Consider the following 18,399-nt stretch of genomic DNA (forward strand, 5'->3'; position numbering starts at 1 on the left):
CACACCATGTTTTTCTATTGGTTGAAATGACATATTTATTGTCTTTCATTCTTATTTTTTACTGGGTTTGATGATGTGTCAACAAATTAATAGCGGTGCACAAGAGAATCTTGTACACTAGGTGTACATATAACATTTTCCGGAGTGGAATATTAACATAGGTGAACCTTCACTTGGGGTTCAAAAACCTTCATAATTGTTTCTTTCTTACAATGACCAGTCTTTATTATTGGAACCCCTTTTGAGACTCAAACATCCAAATAAAAATAATTGTTTATTTATTAAAAAATCGGAATATTTAAAAAGAAAAAAAAAAGAAATCTTTGAGAAGAGTTATAAAAATGAGAATTATTATCATCTTTTATACTTCATCCGTTCCATAAATATCACACCATTTTGTTTTTACACTATTTACACTACGACTTTGTCCATCTTTTGTGATTCATACATAAGAAAGTTGCAGCTATGTAGGGTCATGCGAGATTCGTATTGATAATATTTCCTAAATATGAGTAATTTTTTTATAATTTTACTTATGCTCAATTTGAGATGTTAAGAGTCAAAGTAATGTGTTAAATGAGTAAAAGTCAACTATGGTGTGGTATTTAAGGAACGGAAGAAGAATAACTTGTCCAATGTGGGGTCTTTTTTAACAATTTTTTTTCTATTTGTCTTTACGACGTTTGATTGAATTTCCGAACATTACTGGTACGTACTACACTCCGTATACTTCATATTCTCAATTCGGAACAAAGGAAGCTAAGTACGGAGTATATATGTTATCAATGATAAATATTATAATAAATTAAAGCTTAAAAAACAATTCTATTAGGAACAATATTTGGCAAACATATATTAATTGACATTTGATCTGAGTTGCATAAGCTGGAAACAGAATACAACCCTAGTCCCTAGCTAGGAAAACAAGAAAATAAGTCACTCCCATAATGAATGATTTATTGTTACAATACGACTACGGAGCTAGCATGCTTTTCTTCCTTAACTAGAACTTGCTCCACTTCCACAAGCTAACTGCCACTTAATTAATTACCTGCAAATAATTTAAAATGACCCTTTGTTATTATCTAATTTAGTTTATACGTAGACCCTATAGTACCAAGTATATAAATAAATATATACACAAATATGGTATAGAGTACGTAATTAAAGTAGTGAAATATGTGTATTGTACGTATAGGCAAAAGATGCATATGTTACCAAGAATGATATTACTACAAAGATATATAACATGTAGTACGTAAATTTTTCTTAGGAAGAATTAAAAAATGTGGATTTTAAATGTTGCATTAAAATAGTAAATTTAAGGATCAGTGTACTCAAAATGTAGGATTACGTACCTAGCTAGTCAATAATTAAAACCAATAATCAACTCAAGCTAATAGTGATAAGGAGGTGGGGGAGAAGTGTAGGCATAGGGAGGGGAAGGAGAATGGTAGACGGGCTTAGGATGAGGCTGAGGGTAAGGGTATGGGAGAGGGTGTTGCTTCGGCGGAGACTTGTAAAATGGGTGGTGGCGATGAGGTGGCTGCTTGTAGACTGGTGGTGAATAGTAGTGTGGAGGAGACTTATAAACTGGAGTTGGGGGTGGATATTTGTGTGTAGGGTGAGGTGGATAGTAATAGTGTGGAGGGGTCTTGTACACCGGAGTTGGTGGAGGATACTTGTGAACCGGGGGAGACTTGTAAACCGGAGGAGACTTGTAGATAGGAGTTTGTGGTGGTGGATAGTACTTTGGAGGAGACTTGTACACCGGGGTTGGAGGTGGGTAGTACTTTGGAGGAGGCTTGTATGTTGGGGTTGGTGGTGGTGGAGGTGACTTGTAGACCGGGGTTGAAGGAGGATAGTATGTAGGAGGAGACTTGTACACGGGTGATGCAGGTGGTGACTTGTATACCGGTGTTGGAGGGGGATAGTATGTAGGTGGTGACTTGTATACCGGTGTTGGAGGAAGATAGTATGTAGGTGGGGATTTGTACACCGGAGATGGCGGTGAATAGTAGTGAGGGGGTGACTTGTAGACCGGAGAAGGTGTTGGCCAAGGATAGTGCTCCTTAGGCTTCTCATGATGATGATGAGGTGGGAAAGGTTTTTTAGGCTTATCATGGAGTGGAGGGTAGTGTTCCTTAGGCTTCTCATGGTGGGCCGGTGGTGGAGGGGAGGTGTATTGGTAAGGAGGTGGCGGTGGAGAGGCGTACTTGTAATCGCCTAAGATTAGTGAAGGCATGGTAAGGGAGACAAAAACCACTACTAGAGTGGCCATAAGAGTTGCCATTCCTCCTAACTTTCTCATGGTTTTCACTAAAATGTCAAGGCTTTGGGTTGTGCTCTTATCTACTGCACACTACCCCTTTATATAGCCTCAGATTTTACCTTTTTTACTTTCTATGTAAGTAGCTCCTAATCATGTATAATACCTTATAATTATGTTTAAACCGGATTAAAATCTTCTATCCTACAAATCTACAATGGCGTCAATATATATGTCACTTTTTATTGGTCATAGTAACACGAAGTATAATTTTAAATGTAAAATAAAAAGTAGTTAACATACAAATATCAAACAATAAATTAAAGAAGTGACATCCAAATGAGACATAAATTACGAGATAGAAGATTCTGACTAGTTAAAATCTTAACAGTCCGTTTGGTAGCCGGTAATAAATGGTGAGAATGAGAATAAATCTAAGCGTTATTTGATAAGTAAAATAACATCATAATAACTGTTATAACCAAACGCGTGCCACAAACAATTGGGAACAAACATTGCAAATACAATATAGAAAAAATGGCAAAAACAATAATAAAAGACACACGTGTTTATGAGGAAATTTAGATTTCCTCCCCTCAAATATTATCGTATTATTAAGTTCCTGTAAAATAACACAATAACCCCTCAATTGATGATTCCTCTCACCAATGTATTTTCCCTCTTATTTTCTAGTTAGGCCTAAACCTCATTTTATAGGCAAAACTAGAAACCTACATATACTAGAATTATATTTGCTCCCCAAATCTAAATAATCCTAGAGATTGCTACATACCAAAATATATATAGTTTCCTAATTACAATTCTAATTAAACTAGGAAACAAGATATTAAACCAAACAAGTCCTTAAAGGAAGAGAGAAAACGGAAAACCTTACTAGTTCTGTCGACTTAACTAAGTTGTGTTTAATTCCTAACAATATCAATGGTAAGGAAACTTATCGAGTATCTCAAACATGGTGTTTTTATTCATAAATTTGCATTCCCACCAAAAAACCACTGTCTAATTGGCAATGAATGGTAATGAAAATTTATGAAGAAAAATAGATAATTTTGAGTAACTATCATTATCATGGAAATGAAAGTTGATTTTCTTACAAATTTACACACAAGTTCATTCCCATTTACACCTTCCATGCCCGAGCAGTAAGAAAAAATTTAAAACTAATTATTATAATATTGATGTCGTGTGAAACATATTAACTGAGGTATGACTTGGGTATATGATATTCGTTTTGTATTGCTACTACTATTGGCACTTGCTTGGTTTAAGGCTGGAAGCTCACCAAAAGGTAATAAAAAATTTGTTGTTTGATGAAATTTTCATGTAATACTCCCCAGTAATCTGGATGTTTGTTGACTTAATGCATAAATACCGTATAATTAATCCATAAAATACTTTACTTAATTCCCTTAAATAAATAATCTTAGAATAACTTATTAGGCATTTTAAATAAACGAGACTCTTAAAAGTATTACTCCCTCCGTCTCTTAATACTTGCACCGCTGTTTTTTTCGGATCGTCCCTTAATACTTGCACCGCTTCTATAAATGGAAATCTTTACCAATATTATATTATTTCTCACACTTACCTACTACACCTATGCCCCTATTCCCTACAAAAAATTATTTAAAAATCAACACCCCTCACTCACCACTCCCCACCCCTTACACATTTCCCACTAACTATATTAAAAAAATACCACACTATCAACAAACACCCATTAAATTAGTAAGTCAATTCAAATGTCTTAAACTCCGCACCGACCAAACCGGTGCGAGTATTAAGGGACGGAGGGAAATACTCCATATACATATACTCCCTCTGTCCCTTAATACTCGCACCGCTTTCCTTTTCGGGCCGTCCCTTAATATTTGCACCGCTTCTATAAATGGAAATTTATACCAATACTATATTATTTCTCACACTTACTTACTACCCCACCTACACCCCTATTCCATACAAAAAATCATTCACCCCCACTCACCACTCTCCACCTCTTACACATTTCCACTAACTATATTAAAAAAATACCCCACTATCAACTTACACCCATTAAATTAATAAGTCAATTCAAATGTCTTAAACTCCGCACCGGTCAAACCGGTGCGAGTATTAAGGGACGGAGGGAGTACTTCGTATAAAATTTTCAAAAGAAGAAAACTTTTAAAATTTTGTGCTCTAGCTACTCACAAGGAATATTTACACTAAATAAACCGGGTCTATGCTAAGTTATCATGGACCAGGGTATTATATCATTATGCGTGTGTGAGTGGGTTGTAATTGTCACATGCAGTTGTCTGACATATATAAGCTAACTAGTTTTTAACCTGTGCAATGCACGAATTCTCTATTATTTTTTAGTTTGATCACAAAACAATATAAATTTATCCTTTTATTTGTTAAATGTGACACAAACTGTATGATAAAAAGCTGTAATGTTCTACAGGAGAAAAAAATAGGAAATTTTTAATTCTATGAAAGACAGTGGTATTTTTTGAAAATTTTCATTATATTAAATTATAATTTGTAGTGTTTACATATAATTCTTTAATATGTCTAATAGTTACATGAAAGCTTAATTCTTTGTACAATACATAATCAGAGTTTTAATATTATATTCTTTAAAAGTTACCCCTAACATAATAGGTAAAATCAAACAGATTAGTACAATCTGAAAACTATTGTTAAAAAGACTCTAATGTGATTACAATATCTAACATTAGATAAAAATAAATCCATCATTGTCTTGTTGATGTCCAACATTCCACATTCACAGACCTATTCATTTGCTATGTTGTTGACAACTCTTATTCTTTTCCCTTCAATCTGCAAAGAATGTATTAGTTTTCAATTGTGTACCTATACTTCTGCAAAATGACTCAACATTCCAAAAGTTCAAGAAATGAGAACCATTACTGGAAAAAGAGTAGGCATTTAAGACAAACATTAACTTAACCTCTCAATCTAGTTCACCATATTTATATTAACAATACATTACAATTTCCATGGCCAAGGCTCAAACAAAAATGTATCACGGGTACAATTTGACAACAATCTGGACTAAAAATAATAAAAAGATCAATAATAGGATATGAGGATCCAAAAGACCTAAACTCTTTTATGCATAATCATCATTTATGTAGTGGTCATATATCATGATTATTCTAATAGTATCCCAAGTCATATACCCGGCAAATTCTAATAGTATTCCAAGATTAAAATTCTAGTAAATCCAATATTGCTACTTAAATACAAATGTATATGTGTATGGTCTGTTTTATCATTGTGCAAAAATAAATAAGATCATGGGACAGTCGTTTACCTCTTGGCGTGGACTTGAGAGTTGAGAGTATTCACAGACTGAGAGTTGTTGTGTTAGTTGGCCTTTACCCTTTGGTTGATAAACTAGTTGTTCATCTTCTTCGGTTGATAAACACCAATTCAACATCTCAATCTAATTCACCATATTGAGATACAATCTGAACCCAAAAAAGCTTATGCTTTACTGATAAGAAAAAAAAGCTCAATCGACAACAACAAATCACTCATTAAGGTTATAACTCTCTTAAATTCATGAACATAAACAAAAAAAATTTATAGGTCAAAGGTGAAAACCTCTTCCTGTTCAACATGTTGTTATGATAACACCCGTAACATCAAAATAACAGAGTAAAGGTTTCCCGAAAATATAAACGTCACTTTGTTGGCTGTCGATATTCAATAATCAAAATAATGGGATATCTTATACCACTTTCTTCAGTTTGTTGAAGGGATTTATCTTTCATACACCCCCTAGTAAGTTTCTAATTGTAGATCAAACATGTTTTGGCAAACATTTGAAAAGGTCATAAGAAAATTCAATCAAAGAACGACTTCTATCTAATTCCCTTCACATTTAAGCCTAAGAAAATATTTGATTCATACTATTACGAATTTAGTCAATGAAGTCATATTCAATAATAATCGTCATAAGACTTCATAAGCAAATAAACCCATAATATTCAACTACGAAAACCTATCTTCCTACCATTACTTGAAAAGTATATGAAATACTAATCTCACAACATGCATTATCATTCCTCTATATCTACATGTTTAACATGTTAGAAAGCTTCCCTTGCTATCCTGCAGACTCAAGCTCTTCAAAAAAAAAAGTCATTGTCTTTGGGTAATCAAACAGGTTCCACTATCCAAAATTGGCTAATTACAGGCAGAATTTTCATAGAAATACGGTAGCTTGGTTCGATGAACCAAATTTCAACATGCTATGTTTAAAACTTCCCAAAAACTAACAATTAAATTAAAAGTCACAATTCATGACCAAACCAAAATAAGGGTCCAACAATTGTGAAAAGTGAGACAATTCATACCTTAAACCAAGGGAATTGTCCGTAAAATCCGCCTTATTTCCAATATGAGGAGCACAAATGAATTATGATTAACTCATTTTGTTCGTAATTAGCAGTGAATTTGTTTGAAATACTCAGGTAGTAAGAAACTGTAAACATATACTTCGTATTAGGTTATCTTATGTATACTTTTCTATCTATACAGAATTTTAAAAGCCTTAACCCATTGTACAACATAATAATTAACTTTCAATCAACCAATTTACCAAAACAACCAAGTAGGATTAGCATGTGGAGTAGGAGATGAGCTACTACAATGGTTGGCCCTTCCGTTCGATAGTCTAAAAAAGTTGTGAACTCCAGGGGATACGAACTACCAAAATTATCGGGGGATTGAGGGGGTTTATGGTTCTCACCCAACTGACTAGAAATTAGGTTGGGATGATTCCTAGATGGAATAGTTTGGGGTTGTTTTTCAAACATGACCGATTTTCCTTACCTACGTTTACCACAGGATTTGTGATTATAGTTGAAGTTCACTAATTGATTCCTGTCAACTACCTATCTATACTAATATTTTAAAATACAATATTTGCATAAAGTGATGCCACGTGTGACGTGTCATCTCTTTTAGCTTATATATTTTTATTTTTGTTAAATCATCATTTATATTCATCATTTTCACTTCTCCGGCCCTCTTAATTAGATATCCATTTTATTTGCTTCACATTCCAAATTTAATTTCATTATATTCCAAACGCTTCACGTTTTATTATTTCAAAATTTGTGGATCTTACTTTATATTACATAAACGATGTAACCGAATTTTTAATTAAGAAATTCGTGCATTCCACGCAGGGGTCAAAACTAGTTTCATTAATAAAAATACAAAATTATACAACGCCCATGCAGATCATGCAAAAGAGCTAGCTAGCACATGAAATAATTAAAATTAAATTTTTTGATTAATAATAATTCTTTTATTTATTATAAATATAATATCCAAACGCTAATCTCTCATCAAGACGACAATCTTTGACTGTATAAGCTAGCTCTTTTAACAAAGATACGTCTTCCACTTTGACTTTCCCCCTGTAAAAGGTGTAAACAATAAAATAAAATATTAGTTATTATTCCAAATTCATTAATACTCAAAAGACCTTTTAATACTTTATTTTGATCTTTACATCAAGCTTCTAATCATCAAGCGTCTATACAGATGGTTAAGATTAGTGTAATATTTTCCCTCAAAACACAAATAAATAAATAATTAATACTTCCTCCATTTTTTTTAATTGCACCATCTGGGATTTTACGCTTGGCAATGCACTATTTTAACCACTAATATCTCTCATTATATATTTTGAAAAATTATAAAATTTTGATAATTTGAAAGTATATTTCGAGACGGATCTAACAAGATCCCACGTGAATATATTTTTCCTTGCATATAAATCACAAAAAATAACTATATAAGAATATGTGAATAGTGCTAAAACCAAGATGGTGCAATTATTAAAAAATGGAGGAAGTAATCAATAACGTCAAATACAAACATTAATTTTCTAATATGAAACTGACATGGGTAGAATATTCTTAATTAAGTGAAGGATTTTTTGCTAAAAAGGACCTTTTATAAGCATTTCTTTGCGAGAAAGGACCTTTTATGTCAAAATTGGTGAGATGGGACCAAAAACACAACTTTTTTTGTCAAGTGGGACCTTTAGCCGGATTCTTGGAGTCAACTCTCTTTTCTGGCATTGACTTCGACACGTGGCAACCGGTAACCGCCACGTGTCAAACTATTTAAAAAAAAAAAAAAAAAAATTAAAATTTAATTTTTTTTCCATTTATTTTCCCTCCAAAACAACTGAAATATTTTGACAAAAAATTAAACAAAATTAAATTTTGTCAAAATATTTCAGTTGTTTTGGAGGGAAAATAAATGGAAAAAAAAAATTAAATTTTAATTTTTTTTTTTTTTTAAATAGTTTGACACGTGGCGGTTACCGGTTGCCACGTGTCGAAGTCAATGCCAGAAAAGAGAGTTGACTCCAAGAATCCGGCTAAAGGTCCCACTTGACAAAAAAAGTTGTGTTTTTGGTCCCATCTCACCAATTTTGACATAAAAGATCCTTTCTCGCAAAGAAATGCTTATAAAAGGTCCTTTTTAGCAAAAAATTCTTAAGTGAAACTGTTTTTTTTTTAGTAAGGGGGAGGAGGAGAAGAGTAGACATAGGGAGAAGAAGACTTGTAAACGGGAGTGGAAGGTGGGTACTCGTGAACAGGTGGAGACTTGTACACCGGTGTGGGAGGTGAGTACTCGTGTACTGGTGGAGACTATTTCTGAACTGGAGGGGACTTGTAGATGGGGGTGGGAGCACGAGTAGGTGATGGGTACTTATGAACGGGAGGAGATCTGTAAATAGGGGTGGGTGGTGGGTTCTTTTGAATTGGCGGAGACTTGTATACTGGTGTGGGTGGAGACTTGTAAACAGGGGTGGGAGGTGGGTATTCATGAGCTGGTGGAGACTTGTACACCGGCGGCGGTGGTGGATATTTGTGAACGAAGGGAGACTTGTACACCGGCGGTGGTGGAGTGGAATATGTGTAGTCGGCTGTTGTTAGTGAAGGAACACTAAGCCAGATGAATGCCACTAGTAGAGTGGCTACAAGGGAAGTCATTCCTCCAAAATTTCCCATGTGTATATCATTGATTGATTTTGGAGTTATTTTTCTTGTTTTCCTAGTATACATCTCAACCCTTTTTATAACCTTGTTTTTACTGTTTGGCCACCTACTGTCTAAAGTAAATCCGGAAAAAAAAAAAAAAATACTCCGTAATAATTGTACTAGTACATACTGGTTAGAGCTTCCATCCCGGTTTCAAGTAGTCCTGAGATCGATTCTCATGCCCGTTCTTGTGGCTCATTCGCACCCAAAAAAAAGTCTTATATGTGACCAGCCTATGATCACACTTGCTAATAAGCTCAGCGCCTTTGAAAACCATTAACGGAGGTTAATGCCAGTTGGGTTGTTTGATATTCTAATTGGAACATGCATAAGAGGGGGGTGAATTGTGTATGAAACTTGGAGTGAAGTTTCTTGCGGAATTAAAAATTTGAAACTAAAATAGATAAAGTATGAGAGAAAGTTTATCTTGAGGAAACTTTTTGACACTAATCAAGAAGTAAAAACCTCCAACTCTTTTATTAAGCATTACAAAATACAAACGCTCGAGTTCCACTTGAACACGAGTACCCAACAATAATCCTCTTTGATCATTGTTCCTCACTTTCGCTCAACACTTAGACTTTACTCAAAGTCTTACTAAGATCACTCGATCCTTTAACCCCAAATAATAAAAAATAATAATAGGGAACTCTAGTATAAAATAAACGCTTAATAACAAGTGGAACTCATGAACACTCTTAAGTAATATGACTAATATATTTTTGCAAACTCTTTTAGACTTGTAAGAATATATGTTTGTCAGATATATTTTGTTCGAAATAGGACTTAGCCTTTTATAGAAAAACAAAGATAGGGTTAGAACCCACATTTCCCTCAACCTCGTGGTTGTTTTCTTTGTAATCACTCCACGCATTCAAAGGTAGTTGAAAAAAACTAGGACTGTTAAGTCAATCTTCACAAACAAACCGATAACTAAATGAGAGATTTAAGGGGAAGATTTTGACCGAAATATTTTTCTTGTGAGCAAGGATTTAAAACAAAATACAAGATGTTTTATTAAAAGAAAAATTAATTAATTTATTTACTGAAAATCGATTCTTAAATCACATCCTAAAATTTCTCAAACAGTTATGTTAAACTTTTGTGTTCCTTTGTTCCATAATCTAAAAGCGAATATTTAATACTTGCATAATCCTAAAAATAAAACTCATTATTTTATTGGAGTTATGTATACACTCAGTGAAGCTCCAACTCTGTCGCTTCATTGAAAGTTCCTTCAGCAGAAACTTCTGAGTTCCAGTTGGAACTACACTTCAGGAACTCACCTTTATTGTTGTTCCTTTATCAGCAGCTATGGCGAGTCAGCAATGTAAAGACCAGTGCTCCATGCTTATCTTGTTCCATTAAAGAATCTCATCAACTCATCTTGTTCAAACTCAGGAGCAATTAATCCGACCTTCACATAAACTAGACTCGCATTAGGAAGTTTGTGTGTTGTCATTAAACAAAACCATTAGGGGCAATAATATTCCTCCTTTTTGGTGATGCCAACACAAGCAAACTTTTCACAAAATAAAACTAAACTAAGAAAACTAAATTACAGTAGAAAAACTTACAGTATAAGAACACAAGTTGAAGTTCGTGAAACAAGCAACATGATCATTCCTTGAAGTTTGCAACCTATTTTTCCCCTGTTGGCATTAACAAAAAGGACAATATAAGACAAGTATAATCCAAACACAGTGCCCTGCGATAAACGTTTGGCAAGTCAAGCTACCCGCAAAGCTCTGGTTCCATTCAAACAAAACCAAAGAAACAAAGCATGCAACATCCACATTCCATAGAACCAAGAAATAGCTAGTTTAAAAGTGTTTCCAAAACATCAAAATAAAATTTGAATTACACAAAACACACAAAGAAATTAAATTCTTTTAAGAAGCATTCAACAGAAATAAAGAGGAGTTTGTTTTGGGCTGGGCAGGTGGCTCCTCTACATCACCAGTTGGATTAGTTGGCTCGCCTTCTTCAACGAACTTAGAAGCTAAAGCCTCAAAACGTTGAAGGATTGTAACCAAGGATTCCGAAACATGGTCTCTGTTTCGGGCAAGCTCTTCCAACACCTCTCTGTGCATGTTGACCAGAGTTCCAACCTGAGTCTGAAGAGTCAACATCCTGATCCGATCCTTCATGGAGAGAGATCAATTGTGAAACAATGTCCTTCAGTTCCTTGATTACTATGCTAGTGGATGGAACATGGGAGCTGGTGGAACTGAATTGAGAAAACCCACCAACACCACTTGGTTAAGGCTCAGCTTCAACTGTTGCATTCCACTCCTTCAAAACTTGGTGCAATGCTTCTCTATCTGTTGGAACACCCTGTGTTGGATCAGCCTGTCTGTCTGCAGGTTCCTTTGGAAAATCCTCCTCCATTGCCACTGGAACACTCTCACCTTCATACACCCTCTTTCTCCATAATGTCCAGAAATAATGGGGGTTTCACATTCTTTGGACCTAGAGTGAATATCCTTAGACTCTTCCTTTTCCCACTCACCTTCTTTTGTGGAACAGTTTTAGGGGTAGCCACCTTCTTTTTAGACACCTTTGTGGTTGGAACAACCTCAATAACCACTTCTTTCTTCAATTCCCCCTTAGTTGGAGCACCTTCAGATTCTTCTGGTGAAATGTACTCCAACTTCCCTTTAATAACCTCCAGTTTCAACTTCGTGAGGAATTCGAATTGGACAATCTGTTCAGCCTTAAGGGGAACACTCCCATATTTGGATAGATCCACATGGAAGCTCAAAAGAATACTAGTGAGCAAGGATGCATACCTAGTTTTGTTATTGTGGGAGATGGATTGGGCGAGGTGTTGAATCATGAGAGAGGGAAAATTTATGGTTATTTTCCTTTGTATGCAGTAAATAATTAGACATGCATCAAGCAAATTGGATTTAGTTCGTTGTTGGGTACGGGATGATGATTCTCCTAATAATATTTAAAATTAATTTTTTAATTGGGAAAGAAAAAATTTCTTGATGGGTGTAGCTCGGATGAAATTAACAATCTCCTTGTTCGTATTAGCCCCAATAATGACATTGTACTTCCCCTTGACAAACTTATCAAAACCTTCATTTGGAACCTCAAATAGTTGGGCTAGATAATCACAATTAAAACTAATTGTGGTTCCATTGACCTCACTCTTACAAACATCATCATCAAATTTATAGCACAAAATTCCATCATTGCCTCGGGGTAAATTAAGTTCTTTGCATGTGTGGAGAGAAGGCTTATCCACTTTTGATGTTCGAGAATTTCCATTAGCTCAGTGAATTTGTTGGATTCACACCAGATTTTGTTGATGGCAAACCCTTCCACTAGGTTCGCCTTTTTGGCTGAGAGCGACGCTTCTGATTCTTCCCCCTTAGAGTTATGCTCATCATCAAATTCAAAGACCCCGCGCCTCTTAGCCGCTACTTGTGGTGCAGATCGACGCCTAGAACTGGAGGAGGGAGCTTTCATGGTGGAAGTATTTTTGTCTGGGGTTTGGATTGGTGGAGCTTCAATTTAGAGAGGAGTGGGTGCGGGTGCAAGTGGAGAGATATCCATCGGTGTGGGTGAAGAGGGTATTTTACGTTTGAGGTGGGATGGTGGTGATTGGTGGAATGGGAAGATCATTTAAATAAGGTGTGTAAAAGTAAAGGGGAATGAATGGAGGTGAAGGGTTGAGTGTGAAAGTGGATTGGTGATTGGTGATTGAATTTAAATAGGGGGTATGAATGGGGATTTGAAGAGTTATACGTAGAATGCAACTCAAAACAAGATAATCATTAATTTTAAAAATTCAAAGTTAGATAAAATTTCAGAAACAATTTTATCTTAAAAACCGGGAAAAAAAAATTAAAAGAAGGAAAAAAAACTCGGCTATTCTTTTTATCTAATTTAATATAGTTGTTACTTACTATGTCCCGTACTTGTGTTGATTGACCCATTGTGATGGTAAACTTCAACTAGTTTACACACATTTGTTTGTGCTGGATTCTCCTAATCATGCATGGACCTTTCTTTTTTGTCTCGGGTTATTTTTACGTGCATTCATCTCAGCTTGATCATATAGAGTTCCAGTCTCATCTTCTCGTGTTTTTCCCTGCTTAAAGTCTTAGTCAAAATATCAACAATTTGATTTTCAATTTGACAAAAGTCTAACTTGGTTAAACCTTTTTCAACATTATCCTTTAAAAAGTGATTCCTAAATGGATATGTTGTACCCAGGAATGATGAACCGGGTATTTTGATATAAAAATTGCACTAGTGTTATCACAGTAAATAGGAAGATAATCATATATGATACCAAAATATCTCAACTGCTGTTTTATCCAAAGTATTTGTGAGCAACAAGCTGCAACAACTACGTACTCAGCTTCAGTAGTGGATAGAGAAACAGTATTTTGTTTCTTGGAACCCAAGAAGCCATACAAGATCTTAAAAATTGAACCATACCTGATGTGCTTTTTCGATTAACTAGGTCACCTGCATAGTCAGCATCCGCATATATTTTAAGTCGAATATTCCACTCCTAGGATATAACAGGCATATATCATCTGTTCCTTTTAAATACCTTAGTATCCTTTTTTTTTTTTTTTTTTTTGACAAGTAAGAGAGGATTTATATATATCAACCAAAACAATTTACAACGTAATTAGTACCAAGTACTGTAACACCAGCAAGGCTCACACAAAGCCCCAAACAGACCCCAAAAAAGCTAATTACAAGCTAGCAAACCAGTGAGCTTCACTAGTGCTAATTTTCTTTCCTATGAGTTTACTAACACTATTCTTTACACAAAACTGAATGTGTTGTACAGTATGTTTGACAGTAGGAACAGACTCTTCCCAAATAGAAGAGTTTCTAGCTTTCCAAATGGAGTAGACAACCCCAGTGATCACTGCATAGGTGACCTTTCTTTGAAACCAGAAGAGCAATATCTCCTAACCCACTGGAAGAGAGAAAAAAGAGATGATCTGTAGGTTCTAAAACCTAGCCAGTGCATTATAGCAGTGCAGCAATCCTTGCTATATTTGCACTCAAAAAATAAGTGAGCTCCAGTCTCTGGATGGGAGCCACAAAGGCCACACAGATTGTCATCACCAATGCCTAATGGGAACAACCTTGCTTTAGTTTTCAATCTAACCTGTAAACCTAACCAGCATATGATTCTGTGTTTGGGCACAGAGAATTTGTTCCAGACAAATATATTCCATCTAATCTTGTCTCTAGCACCTCTCAGCAACTTGTAGGCATCTTTAATGCAATACTTTGCAGTAGTGAGCCATACAGAGGAACCAGTGAACTCAGTACAAGCCTGTTTGGCTCTGCAGATGTACTTGATGGCCCAACTAGCAGCCATTGAGGGGATGTACATCTGCCAGGATTTGCTTTTTACATAAATAGAGTGAACCCATTTGACCCACAGGTAATCCTGTTTTTGCTCAATTGCCCAAGCCAGTTTTCCCACAGCAGCTTGGTTCCAAATGGCAAGGTTTCTGAAACAAAGACCACCTTTCTCTTTGGGCAAGCACAATGTCTCCCATGCTACAGGTCCAGGCCTGCTATCATCATACACTCCATGCCATAAGAATGCCCTACAGACATCATTTATCTTCTTCACTACAGGTTTGGGGAGGATAAGGATCTGCCCCCAGTAGATACAAATGCTCATCAACACAGAGTTCACCAATTGCATTCTGCCAGCAAAGGATAGGTTTCTAGTGCTCCAGATTTTGATTCTTGTAACCATTTTATCAACAAGCTGATCACATTCTCCTGCTTATAGTTTCCTAGTGCTGATGGGAACCCCCAGGTACCTGAAGGGTAGATCACCAAAAGTAAAACCAGTGATACCCCTAATGTTATGTTTGAAAACATCAGAAATACCACTACAATACACAGAGGACTTTGAGGGATTAACTTGCAGACTAGTGGTAGCAGAGAACAGGATGAAACCTTCCATCATAAGCTGAATGGACTTAGGGTCTCCTCTGCAGAACATTAACAAGTCATCTGCAAAGCACAAGTGGTTGAGCCTGAGTGTTCTGCATCTGGTGTGAAATCTGAAACTAGGGTGCTCACCAAATGTTTTCATACACCTAGAGAAGTATTCCTTACATAGAGTGAATAAAAGAGGAGAGAGAGGATCTCCTTGTCTCAAACCTCTATTTGGCTGGATGAGATTAGTGGGGGAGCCATTGATGAGGATAGAGTATCTGGTGGTGGAAAGATAAGTCATGACCAGTTGCACAAAGAAAGAAGGAAACCCAAGTTCCAACATAACTTCCTCAATAAAGCTCCATTCAACAGTATCATATGCTTTCCTCAAATCCAGCTTCATTAGGCAACAAGGTTGAGTGTGTTTTTGGTTGTACATCTTGACAATATCTTGGCAAATAAGGACATTGTGTAGAATAGATCTCCCAGAGACAAAAGCCCCTTGATTATGGGAGATGATATCTGGTAGAACCTTGTTCAATTGCTCACACATAAGTTTGGAGATATATTTGTAGATTACTGTGCAGCAGGCAATGGGTCTGAAGTCTCCCATTGTGGCTGGAACAGGCACCTTGGGAACCCGAGTGATTGCTGTAACATTTATCTCTTTTAGTAACTTCCCAGTTCTGAAGAAGTCAGTGATGGCATTGTACAAATCATCTTTAATGATGGCCCAGGAAGTCTTGAAAAAATGACTATTATAGCCATCAAGACAAGGAGCTTTGTGGATGGGGATGTCATGCAACACTCTTTTCACATCCTCTATAGAAAAATGGCAAGATAACAACTGTTTGTGGTTCTCATATAGCCTAGCTCCTCTATTCATGATACAGTGATTGACAACAGTTATGTGTTCCAAAGTGGTACAGAACAGGTCACTGTAAAAATGATGGAAAGCAAAATTCACTCCCTGTGGGGACTGGATCCATTCATCAGACTGGGAATGTATGGAGTGAATACTGTTTTTTTTCTCCTTTGTTTGATGCTCTGGTGGAAGAGTCTAGAATTCTCATCACCAAACTCCAACCAGTCAATCTTAGCTCTCTGTTGAATGAAAGAAGTGTAGGCAGTGTGAGCTTTGAGGTAAGCTGCAGCAGCTTCTTTCTCCAATGTGGCTAAACTGGTGTTTCTAGGGTCTGCGTGCATTTTAGATTGAGCTTCTAGAAGCAGGCCGTGCATTTTGAGATCATCAGCTTCAACATCATTGAAACTTTGCTTGTTAAGAGCTTTGAGATCAGTTTTGAGCCACTTGAGTTTCTGTGTAAGTCTGAACATAGGGCACCCATGAACACTCTTTTTCCAGTTCTGTTCCACAAGACTAATGAACCTATCAGAGGTTGTCCACACATTGTAAAATCTAAAAGGCCTCTTGACATGTATAGTTGGAAAGCAGCAAAGGACCATGGGGCAATGATCGAAATCCCCCTTTGGAAGGAAGTTAGCTTCTGCATCAGGAAACATGTCACCCCATTGTGAATTTGCCAATACTCTATCAATTCTAGAGAACACTCTAGAAATCCCCTCCTGCTTGTTGGTCCATGTGTAAAGTCTACCAGTGGTTTTGATTGTATCCAATTGACAGGAATTCATACAGTTTCTCATTGGTTGAATGTCATTCAATCTAACAGGGGCTCCAATTCTGTCATCAATGTCCATGAGAGCATTAAAATCTCCCATGACTACCCAAGCTGAGCTGCAGTTAAGGGCAATGTCACACAGGTGATCCCACAATTTGGCTCTGTCAGCCTTATCATTCATCCCATAGATGAAAGTCACACAAAATTTGAGACAAGTACTAAGAGAAGTCAGTTCACAATGAACACTCTGGTTGGTCATGGCTAGAATGTTGAGATTAAAAGAGGAAGGATCCCAACCAATCACAATCCTGCTAGAAGAACAACAACTTAAGTTGGTGGTGAAATTCCACCCAGGACACAAGTTCAGATAAAGGTCACCCAATTTTGGAGCCTTTATCTTGGTTTCCAGAAGGCTGAATAGTTTAATGTGGTGAAGATTAAGCATTATCTTCACCTTTAGCTGCTTATCACACCTATTCAACCCCCTAATGTTCCAACATAGAATCTTAGTATCCTCTTTACAACAGTCACGTGAGACTCTTTTGGATTGGATTGCAACCATTCCCATATACCTACACTAAAGGATATGTTTGGTATGTTGGCTATTAGATATAACAATGAACCAATTATTCCTATGTATTTCATTTAATTCACACTTTTTCCTTTTGGATCTTCATCAAATCTTGTGGCAGTTCCCATGGGTGTGTGATTCACTTTGGCATATTCTAGCTCGTACTTCTTTAGGAGTTCCTTCACATATTTTTATTGGTGAATCATAATACCTTCCTCGGTTTGTTTGATTTGCAAACCAAGAAAGAAATTGAGTTCCCCCATCATACTCATTTCGAATTCACTGCTCATTAAATTGTCAAACTCCTTGCACAAGTTTTTGTTAGTTGCTCCAAATAATATATTATCAACATAAATTTGAAATACTAATAGGTTAGTTCATTTAGATTTTAAGAAAAGAGGTTCGTCTATGTAATAACTCGTATTTTTCTGAATTTATAAATATATTTTAATGTATTTATAAAGTTTTATGATTTTACGAATTAATTACATTTAATAATGATTTAAATGTATTTTTATTTTAAATAATATAATTATTATTTATAAATTAAATCCAAATTTCTTAAATAAATTAAATGAATTTATTATTTTATTTTATTCAGGAATTTATTGTGTCGTGTTTTAAATAAATTCCGAGCCCAATTCCATTTAGTTGGTGAACCCAACAAATCCTTAAAGCTTGTAATTATAACCCAAACCCAATTGTGAGAGCCCAATGCAAATCTCTAAAACCTAAGCTGTAATACCTGTAGACACCTAATTTGTGTCTCCCCTTTGGGATGATGACGATACCATTATCCTTGTTAGGTGATTGGAGTAACTCCAGGCGGAAATCCCAATTTCTAAGAATATTTCTAAATTCAAGATCCAAAATCCA

The 18,399-nt window shown here is 35.8% G+C and overlaps 2 protein-coding genes and 1 long non-coding RNA gene across 3 annotated transcripts; all 3 read right to left on the bottom strand.

Annotated features, from left to right (window-relative positions):
• Nucleotides 1-823: 823 nt before the first annotated feature.
• On the bottom strand, nucleotides 824-2,352 carry LOC110784659 (extensin-1). The gene is made up of 2 exons (XM_021989115.2): nucleotides 1,359-2,352; nucleotides 824-1,051 (listed from the first exon to the last, which is right to left on the bottom strand). The coding sequence occupies exon 1, from the start codon at nucleotides 2,309-2,311 to the stop codon at nucleotides 1,397-1,399; it is 915 nt and encodes a 304-aa protein (XP_021844807.2). The 5' UTR covers nucleotides 2,312-2,352; the 3' UTR covers nucleotides 824-1,051; nucleotides 1,359-1,396.
• A 5,244-nt stretch (nucleotides 2,353-7,596) lies between these two features.
• LOC130460063 (uncharacterized) lies at nucleotides 7,597-10,111 on the bottom strand. Its single transcript, XR_008919933.1, has 2 exons — nucleotides 9,503-10,111; nucleotides 7,597-7,731 (listed from the first exon to the last, which is right to left on the bottom strand). It is a non-coding gene; the product is annotated as an uncharacterized lncRNA (long non-coding RNA).
• A 6,167-nt stretch (nucleotides 10,112-16,278) lies between these two features.
• LOC110784660 (uncharacterized) lies at nucleotides 16,279-17,520 on the bottom strand. Its single transcript, XM_021989117.2, has one exon. It carries the CDS (start codon nucleotides 17,518-17,520, stop codon nucleotides 16,279-16,281), a length of 1,242 nt encoding a protein of 413 aa, XP_021844809.2.
• Between the last annotated feature and the right edge of the window lie 879 nt (nucleotides 17,521-18,399).

This window comes from Spinacia oleracea, chromosome 4 (assembly GCF_020520425.1).
Source record: "Spinacia oleracea cultivar Varoflay chromosome 4, BTI_SOV_V1, whole genome shotgun sequence".
Taxonomy (NCBI): Eukaryota; Viridiplantae; Streptophyta; class Magnoliopsida; order Caryophyllales; family Amaranthaceae; genus Spinacia; species Spinacia oleracea.

Coding starts and splice junctions, on each gene's coding strand:
- LOC110784659 (XM_021989115.2), bottom strand. CDS start 2,311: ATGAGAAAGTTAGGAGGAATGGCAACTCTTATGGCCACTCTAGTAGTG.
- LOC110784660 (XM_021989117.2), bottom strand. CDS start 17,520: ATGGGAATGGTTGCAATCCAATCCAAAAGAGTCTCACGTGACTGTTGT.